Here is a 10,233-nt window from a genome sequence, read left to right on the forward strand (position 1 = left end):
TTTAGTTTCGTCGGCCATCTTGTGCATCTTACGGTGCGCACGATACCTGTCTAGAAAGTTAATAACAAAACACTAAAGAAAACGCGACAAGATGATATACAAGGAAACTTTATTTGAATACGAATATTAACAATTATAACAACACATATAATAAGTCTTGTGTAATCCTCACAAAGTGAATTTAAAATTCTAAAAACTTTTCAAATTTCAATGGATTTTTTTATTTTTACTAGATAACAGTAAGTAACATTCAATAAAGGAATATTATAAAAAGATTCACATGTAAATATGGATTACCAAAACCCAATCGCAAATTCTTAAAAAGTTTGATTTGTTTGAAATAACAACTACTTATATAATAATTATAAACCACATTAGAGTGACTAGTCGATTATGTTCTTATTTATTACTATAAAATAATGGTAGTTTTTTTCAAGTGACCTATGCTAAAAAAATAAGATAATCTTAAAATTTTATCACCAATCGCTATATGAACAGAATCACTAAACGTAATAGTTGACCCTAAAATAATACTGAATGAAAATACTTTAGCACTTAGGGTGAAATTCAAACCGAAACAGCATTCCAAAAAATCTAAGATCTAAATGTCATTTAAGAGCTAGGGGTCTTCTGTTTTAGAGTAAAAATAATTCACAGCACGACACAAATCATAATCTGCAGCTAAAAGTACCTGAATTAACTTTTCCCGAGGCGCCGTATCGCCCACAATATCCCGTAATTGTGCCAAGGAAGTTTCTAGACGAGCTGTATCATGGCTCAAAGGTAGGTCTTCAAGGGAACTACTATTCGAATGATCCTGAAAATTGAGTTGAGCGCTAATCTAGCACTAAATTTACGTTCTACCTGAGGCTTCAGGTTCCCTTTTTGCATTTCCGAATTACTGGAGTCGGGACTAGTAGGCGTTCCAGTCCTTAATAAATCCGAATTGGACTTTCGGCCCGGTGGCTGGGTCCAAATGCAGTCGAAGATCTCAGCTTGTAAGGCAACAGGTAGTTCGAAGAACAGCTCACTTTCGGTTATCTCATTGTGATACGAGATGAAATTGAAGCAAGCGCTCTGAAATTAAGCAAGTTAAGCGCGGCAAAACAGGCGCATTCGGTTACCCGCAAAATCTTCGCGTTGTACTGATCGGCCATGCTTAGAAAATACAAGACGGAGTCCTCGTCGATGCTGGCTTGTAAGCCGTACTCGCAAACCTGCTTCAGAGAATCGACCTCATACCGATCGCTCAACAGTAACAGCTCGGCCAATTGATCCGATGTTAGCGCGCTCTGACGTAGCCGACCGCCATAGAGATACTCCAAGAATACCCTAAACACGGTCGGGTTCGTATCGTGGACAATAATTTTGCGATCGATCGCCTCGCGCATTCCCGACAGAAGCGCTCTACGAAACCAATCACATCTAGCCGCGACGATAACGCGGTGTGCCCGAATTGTGCTCGTTTCAAAGTCGGTCGGGCTACTCGTTTCTTGGGTGTGTTCCCGCACCGTCTGATCCGAGGCACTGTTACTGACGACGATTTCGAATTCCATATCAGTTCCGGTTTCGTTTTTAAGTAATTGAAGGCATAGTTTCGATAGATTACTATTCATGGGAGATGGGGGCACGCAAAGAGATTCAACCAAATTCAACTGCAAATTAGGAAACGTTAGCTCTAGCTAGTAACATCGGCCGTGCTGTTGAGCATCATCTTATTCACCGAAAAGAAAACGCTCTTGGTTATTTGTTGGGCGAAGATACCTACTTTTAAAATTTATAACCTTTGATGCTCTGTTAGCCTTGATTTTGTTCAAGACGCTTATCCTTTACCGCATGTTACTGCTATTTTTGATTTTGTAACGATACGATATTTACACGTGTAGGAGTGGGAAAGAATAACCCTACAGCACAAGGCACTACGTGTCGTAAAAGGCGAATAAACAACAACAAATTAGTTTGACATTCTAGCGCTGAAGTTTTCTAGGACGAAGAGAGTTTATGGATTGGCAGATTTTCAATTCTATTTTATACCGATAGTAGTGTTGACCAATGGTCGTTCTGAATCAGGAAGTGAGCTCACACCAATTATAGACGAGCCTGCTTCTACGCCCTTACCCTGGGCCAATGACAGAGGCTTTAGGGCCCTTCTGTGCTTACGCCATTGGCCAATGAGAGCGCGCCATTCGCCATTTAGGATCCGCGTCATCGGTCACGTAATCACTGGAGAGATAACGCTAACGCGAACATTGCATATTTATTTTTGCTATATTGCGAAGGGCTGTTAGTAGGTGAAGGCAGATTTTCATTTTGGTGGTGCTTTAGAGATTTAGATTTTGACTTTATTTGCTCCCAAGGGCTCTAAAGCAGAGATGCGCCCATTTTAACTGTATGAATCATAGATAAAAATTTAGGTATGTACCGCTTCATAGCGAACGTGAACGAAAATATGTCTATCGATAACAAGAAAGGCATTGCGGGCAGCGAGCGCGGTTGCCACCATCTCTAGGTACCTAAAAGTTTCGTTCCGTTCTGTTTAAAGCCGAGTACGTGACAAAAATACAGGTTTACTATTCGTTTAAAAGGGTACGCTAGTCGAGGTTGTTGCGTGTCACTGAGACAATAAATAATTTGAAAGTGGTAGTACAAAAACCTAGATAACTAAATAACTAATGATAAACTGATACTTTACCGTGTAACCAATGGGATTTTGTTTTGGAGTCGAACTAGAAGGATTTGACGTAATCTTCTGACAATATTCAGCATGTGACGTCACCTTACTAGCGTCTAACAATCCTAAACTATACAGTGATTGCGTAAACGCGTCGCGTTGTACCAATTCGCACAGCTGAATCATCACATCTTGAAGCGTATGCTGATGAGAAACTAACTTTTGGAGAACACCAGACTAGAAAAAGGCCATGTATTATTCAGCACTTTGGAAGATTATCGCACGTACCACTTTGCTGGTCCCTACTTTAAAACAAAATTTGAACTCTCGCCATTCTAGTTTTTCATCTAAGGCACCTGTGACCTCTTCAAGACGCAACAGAAATATAGGCAGTTCTTCAATCAATTGCTCCAAGTTGCGAGCAACCGAACGGACTTTTTGAGCAGGAGTCATTTCATAAAAGTTTTCCCTGCAACTCACAGCTCAGATAATCGTAAAAAAGGACGCACTTACTTTTTGTGTAAAAGTAAACCTAAGCTGCACGTGATATGTTCGTGAACGTTTCTAAGCTTCGTCAATTCGCGTATATGTAGGACGTTTCTCAGAGACTTCCCCAGCATGTCACCGACCCCAGATTTTCTTCGAATCTCGTCGTGAGGCGAAAGGACCTGAATTATTTGCTGCAACGCCTTCTCCACCTCCACAATTAGCGTTGAAACCGTATCCAAAATCACTTCTATTTCGGGAACGAGATAAGTCGCCACTTCGTTTCTTTGCAAGGCAGTCATCGAACTAAACGTGTTCTTTACGGCGTGCAAAAATTTATGGAGCTGTGTCATAAAGATCGGAAGTCGCGATTTTGCGTAACGAATGATCTCGTGCCGTTCTTCTCTGGATAATTCATTTTTTCGTTTCGTGAATAAGTCGCAGAGAAGTAGAAGTTTCGCACCAACTGCAACAATTCGGTTAGTGCCCGAGCCATATCCCAACAAAAACCGGCCGTACCTACAGCGGCGTCCCTTACAGACTGTTTAACAACGAAGCACAGTTTCGCTGGATTTGAAGCAATTGTATCCGTCGGTGAATTGTGGCGGACATTAAAGTGATCGATGATCTGATTTGCACAACTGTGCATATCGTTAACTAACCCAATTATTTCTGCAATTTTGAAATGTGTATTAACTTAATGATTCTGTTCCATAAGTGAAAAGATAGATTTTCTGGTATAATAAGTACAAGCCTGTAACAGGATTCATTATTTTTTTAATTTCGTTGTGGTAGCGCAGTTTAGAAATATTGCGAGATACATGGTGTTCCCATTAGAGGGCCAATTTCGAAAAAAAATTATTAACGCCAAACTTTTAAGTCATATGTAGGTTTTTAATGAAATTGGCGATCTGTATTTTTATGGGTCGCCGGTTTCCGTGGGCGTCATAATCGGGTAATGGCTTGGACTGCCGACAATCGGAAGGGAGTTAGCAAGCGATAAAGTAATCATAATGTTTTTTTTGTGCCACAAACAGCAACTTATGATGATATCATAGAATTGTGTGAAACAATGGCTACGCGGCCGTGAGTTTTTTGTGAATTACATTTTTGCGCATATGATTTGTGCGGCTAAACAAATACGATCCGTTCATGGTTTAAGATGGCCGAGTTGACTAATGGCCGCCATTTTTCGGAGGTGTTACAAATTCAGAAAGGGGTAGGGACTAGACCAGAAGGATCACCGGTAGATCATTCGGTTTTGGACCACGGGAACGTCATGTACCTCTTAAAATGATTAATTTCTTTGGAATTTTAATCAATTGTTAAAAAGTTTCATCACATTGTATATCGTATTAATGTATCTACCATTCACCGGCCCTACTGTGCTCAATTTTTCAAAATATGATCCGGGACGCCTAGGTACTTTTCCTTTCCAAAACTGACATGCAATTTTGGATGAACACCTCCCGTGTAGAATACGCTTTAAATGGAAAATATCGAGAACAATTGTGTTTGCAAAAATTGCTCTAAGCGATGGCGCCACAAAAAGCATTTTTGAATCGGTGAAATTAGAACCCGCCAAAAAATAGAAGCGGGCGGCGTATTTCGCGATCGCAACCCTTGTAAAGGGAGCCCTCTAACGTACTTTTACGACTATTATTTTTAAAAAGGGCGAACTTACGAATATATTTGTGCGACCCGTTTTGCGTTATGATCAAAGTAAATCAAAGGTTTGGACGTTTTAATTTAAAGAAAGTTGCCAAGGAGAACAGGCCAGTAAATAAACTGTTTTAAACCAGGACAGAAAGTCCAAATGATCAAAAATTAATCAGTTAGTCCCTTGACCATTGTCTTTCAACTACTGAAAACAGAATTAGAACATTCGTAACCGTTTGAGAGTACACAGACGAACGGACGGACAGAAAGTCCAAAATCATGAACGAGTTGGATCGCTCGTTAATAAACGGTAAGGATAACGCAAGCGGCATTTCACTATTTGTGCGCAGATAACTCATTTTCAATGGCAAATTCGTCTTCCGACGGATTACGTAAATTTTACAATCGCGTGAAATTTACAACAAAAGCCAAGCTACCTTTCATCAATGTAAATCGGGAAAAAGGATGTCAATTGACGTTAAGATACACAGGATGTTGCCGCGTACTACACAGTTGGCGGCACTTGCGACCGGAAGAGGAATTTTAAACACGTATAAAGAACACTATCGAATGGGTCCATAATGGCGGCTGTCACTTGTCAAGACATGTAGAAAAGTGATGCGCATGCGGCGGACACCACACGTATAGCTCTGCAGACGAGAAATTTCAAAACGGATCTTACTTAAAAAGCATGTCACGTATCTAAACCGTCTAAACGGCTCTTGAAGGACATTAGAAGAAAGGCTAATTAATTAATTAATGTTTTAACTTTATTTTTAAGTAGGCGGGGTTTCATGCATGGCTGCTCTACCAAGTCAACCCACTACTCATTTACAAATATCTATGCCCGAACCTGGACTCGAACCAGGGACCCTCAGTACCGCACTCAAAATTCCACTTCACTGGGATTCCATTAAGGGACACTTTGCTTGGGTCCCAAGGGACATGTTCACTCTCACAAGCTACCTATGTAATTATGGAGGGCTCTGGAAACTGACTTGAAAGCGTTGACGCTGCAAAGAATGTTCCATAAGGAATCCGGAGAACTCTGGAAGGGCCTAAAAGGCTTAGAAAAGAGTCTGGAAAGTTATTCAAACAGAAATCTATAGCATGAGCCTGAAAAGCTGCGAAATAGACATCAAAAGCTATGGGAAAATGATAGAATACTCCGGAAAAGCAGTGTAGAGGCACATGAAAGCGTCCAGAAAGCTTGAGCTTGCCTTCTAGTATTTAAGAGTGTTCAAGAAGTCTGGAATGCACTAAAACAATGTCCATTGTTGATCCTCCTACCGCTTTGTAGACGATCTCCAAAATTGGGCAATCAATTAAAGCACTTTCATTACACATCTACTTATCAATAGGTAGATACCATTTTATTTATTTTTTTAACTCTGTATACAGGGTGTTCAATTAGTGTAATCTCTTGACGGTGATGCTACAAAAAGGTTAAAATGCTAAATTGTTTGCGGAACTAATGTGCATAACGAAAAAATATTTTTATATGTACAGCGTCCTCCATAAATGTGGTATGAGATGAGGTATCATTTTTGAAAAATTTAATATTCTTTCAAAAAATCAATCTTCGCACATGTCAACAAAAGCAAACAGTTTCCACTAGTTTGAAATTCTATAATCTAAATCATTTGAAAATGATTAATACCCATTTACACTAAACGTACCTTAAATTCCTTGAACAATATGACAATATTCTACAGGGTGTTTGCAATACCTACCTGTACATACATACTTTCATTTTCACAAATGGGAAGCTCCTTCATTTTTTTATTAAACTTGTTCATAATAACGTAATAAGCTGATACACACCTTTGGACATGTAACTAACCAATAACAACTAGTACCATATAGGTACCATTTCAAAGAGGAAATAAAAAATGGTTTAATTACATGCCATTTTAATATGTATTCCAAGCACATTTATTCAAAATAAATTACCACTTGAGGAGAGTATTTCAAAGTTCATGGCGTTCACAGCCCTATCATTCCAAAAGTAATAACCTTTGGAGAGCTACATTTTAAGAACTGTAGCTAGTTAAGTGGTAATTACTTCATTTACCCAATACAAATTTTAGAAAATTCACTAAATGTTCCAATTGACTAAAATATTATGCCCCAGAAGTATGAGTATTAATGTAAATTTACTTAAGTGATTTATTTATGAACAATAAAATATTAATGATTTTAAATCAGTCCTTAAATTGATTGACTTAAAACAGAAATTCGATGTTTTCACCTCGGCAACATTGACGGAACGGAATTGAACACGATTAATTATGTTTATATAGCATTCTAGAACATTCTCGAATAAGCACATCATATTTCCCGGAAAGAATTCGTAACATCCGCCCTCATTCCTTATAATCGCTAACTTTATCGACTTGACGGCGACCTGATGGCGCCCCGATGTCGCTCTGTAATAATCGCTACAGTATTTACGTATCTGCCTTAAATTTTTTTTCAGCAACTGTAACATACGGGCAGATGAAACTCATGGCGCCCTAGGATTTTGGGTATGTTCTTTACAATGCTGTAAACAAAATTTCAAAATACCTATGCCTAAAGAGGGACACAAAACAATCTTATCGCAACAAAATTTAGTAAGGGGGTGTTTTTCAACATGGAATAACAAGTCCAAAACTGGATTTTGCAAATTTAAAAAAATTCCAACTGCAAATCTTGGATCAAACAATAAAAATGGTCAGAATTTCATAAACTTTAATGGGTACACTCTATGTATTTAATACCAAAACTGCACAATTTTTTGTATAAGTCTTTTCAAAAGCCTAATGGCGCATGCCCAAAAATACAACAGGCTCTAAAAGTCTTTAGATAAGCTTTGTAGATCTTGGGACCACTGTTTGTGGCTCTAAAGGTTGCTAAAAGATGTGGAAACCATTTAAAACTTACAGGGGTCAGGGAGAAAGTATTTTGTTTTTTCAAAGTTCAATTTTTCTTATGAAATTTGGTCTGTTTTTGAGTTCCCACCTAAATTTAGCCATTGACAAAACAAAGTGAAATAGTGTAAATGATGATGTAAACTTACGCTGCTTTAACGCCATATTCTTTAACCATAATTGACACATATTTACAAGCTTGGTATGGGTTTGATATTGTGCACCGAAAGCTATAACCTGCCGGGCGGTAGCCTCCGTGAGATTTTCGGGCAGGCATTCCGTATACAAAAAATTCAAAATCGTCCCTATTACATCCTCTGGAAGGCCTGTTAAAGGTGGCGGCTGCGAGTGCCACAAAATTTCGCCACCGAGCAACTGCACGATGCAAGAATGTACCTGAAACTTAACTCACAATGTGACTACTGTCAGCCAGCGCTCTCGGCATTCTTACTTGTTTATTATTACTAGCAACAATTTTAATATCACCAAAGTATCCATCCTCGAGAGCCGGTAGGAGCGAAAAGGTAGTGTTCAGAGCACATTCGCTTGGTTCTTCCTGGATACGTTTGCAATGCAACATACACCAACCCTCGCATGTTAATACCACACTATCACGTGCCTCAAATTCTTCACACTGAGAAAGTTGATTACAAATTAACAGGTAATTGCAAAGCATCTAATCATACCTTAAACTCGATGACATGTCCGGCATAAGCACCAAATCGAATTACAGTTCCCAAAACAGAGGTACTGTAAATTTCGTACGTTTCACAACTGAACAAGGGGACTGCCTTCAATTCCTCCGACACATTCCATGTCACGTCACCTGTTTCATCGAGTCGAAAACGTACACTACAAATGAGCAGTTCACAGTAACGTATTTTACTTATACAATGTTTATTTACCCTTCCAGACCTGTGTTTTCATTGTGGCTACCATTAATGTATCCATAACCTATGACCTAAAGATACTACATTAGAATCAATAACCTTAAAATATGTGAGATTGTGTTACGCAAAGGAGTAAACTGGAATGTAAAGGGCTTGGCGTAATATGGACTAACGTTCTCTTATTAGCTATTTACCTCCCAAGTTCCAAGAAATGATCGAACAGCCATTCTTGGTTGACATTATGCACTACCAAATGTCAGTCAGCTGTCATTTTTTGTTTGTAGACAAAAATAAAGTTTCATGTTACCAATGTCTCATTGGAACTAATTCGCTTTGTTCCCAAGAATTTTCACAGAGACAATTCTCAAATGTTCTTATAGGATGGTTTGACAAAGTTGAACAGTTTGTTAAATTATATAAAATAACCAATCCAATAAAACGACTACCTATCAGACGTCACAACGTGACATAATAGTTATTTATGTTTTATGTATCAAGGCCCTAGGCGATATTTATGCTGAGGTCGACAGAGCCCGGGGGTCTCCGGTCCGACCAACGGAAACGTAAATGTTCAACTTCAACCAACCTTTCCGTCGTAAACGGACGACGTATGATTTAAAAATTCGCTGTCTTCTGATTGGCTAACGGACAAACGGAAACGTATGAACGGAGAGCTATGAACCTTTAGGTCCCAGCGGGCGTATACGACTGCCGCGGCATACCAGGATAATTTGTTAGCGGGCGTACACGACCACTCTGGCAGTCAACCTGTTTTAACTGTATGGAAACCTGTCGGTCCGAACCTCCGCCTCTACAGCCAAGGGTCTTGTCTCAGAAGCGCCTTCGTGGCCAAAAGTGACGTGATTTTCATGGCTCCGACAAGACAAGCGACAATCTGTGGCTTAGAAATTCAACTTCCATGGTCAGCCAAAATTTCTTCTACATCCAATATGCATGCACTGGCGTTTTGACTTATTCACTCAATCTGCCCTTTCAAGATCAGACGGGCTGGTCACACCAAGCTGGCGTCCTCGAAGAGTGAGCCTATCAAGGTCCGCTCTCCTATTCGTGATTAGAACAACTGGCTTGTTCGGGTTAACGGAAAGGCCATGACTACTGTACCTGTTGTCTGTTCAAGGGCCCTTTGCATGAGATCTTTGCGGTGTATGGAAAATTTTCAGTTATAATATCGCGAAATCGTCCGCGTATCCCTGTGTACATGCTCGGTCCTCGTTTATTAAAGTGCAGGAGGAGCCCGTCAAGCACCAGACACCATAGCAATGAAAACAACACTCCATCCTGCGGTCATCTTCTAGTGGCTGAGCTCATCTCCGTCGTACCAATTGAGAATATAATGAAATGACCCTGCTTCTGTACATGCCGGGAATCCTTTTAATTCCAAAGTTTTCAGAATAGAATCGAATGTGGTTAGGGAATGCAATACCGGAATCGCGGGATCCCGAAATACCGGGATCCCGCAGCATTTTTGCGGGATTAATCCCGCACATAAATGCAGCGGGATTAATCCCGCACATAAATGCAGCGGGATCCCGCGGGATTTGCGGGACTGAGGAATTTGTCGACCAAGGGGGCGACTCTTTTATAACGGAGAAGT

At 39.8% G+C, this 10,233-nt stretch overlaps 1 protein-coding gene across 1 annotated transcript; it reads right to left on the bottom strand.

The window, feature by feature from the left end:
* Positions 1-249: 249 nt before the first annotated feature.
* On the bottom strand, positions 250-8,911 carry LOC116175968. Its single transcript, XM_031494365.1, has 12 exons — positions 8,813-8,911; positions 8,634-8,689; positions 8,415-8,580; positions 8,180-8,362; positions 7,878-8,130; positions 3,677-3,829; positions 3,185-3,623; positions 2,960-3,140; positions 2,693-2,908; positions 1,125-1,655; positions 865-1,077; positions 250-817 (listed from the first exon to the last, which is right to left on the bottom strand). Exons 1-12 carry the CDS (start codon positions 8,843-8,845, stop codon positions 620-622), a joined length of 2,622 nt encoding a protein of 873 aa, XP_031350225.1. The 5' UTR covers positions 8,846-8,911; the 3' UTR covers positions 250-619.
* Positions 8,912-10,233: the final 1,322 nt, after the last annotated feature.

The sequence above is a fragment of the Photinus pyralis genome, unplaced genomic scaffold, assembly GCF_008802855.1.
Source record: "Photinus pyralis isolate 1611_PpyrPB1 unplaced genomic scaffold, Ppyr1.3 Ppyr1.4_LG7, whole genome shotgun sequence".
NCBI classification, from domain to species: domain Eukaryota; kingdom Metazoa; phylum Arthropoda; class Insecta; order Coleoptera; family Lampyridae; genus Photinus; species Photinus pyralis.

Excerpts from the sequence above, each read along its gene's own strand:
- LOC116175968 (XM_031494365.1), bottom strand. The coding sequence starts at position 8,845 with ATGGCTGTTCGATCATTTCTTGGAACTTGGGAG. Across the intron at positions 8,690-8,812 it reads CATTTCTTGGAACTTGGGAG|GTCATAGGTTATGGATACAT; the intron begins GTAAATAGCTAA and ends TAGTATCTTTAG. Across the intron at positions 3,624-3,676 it reads TGTAAGGGACGCCGCTGTAG|TTGGTGCGAAACTTCTACTT; the intron begins GTACGGCCGGTT and ends GAATTGTTGCAG.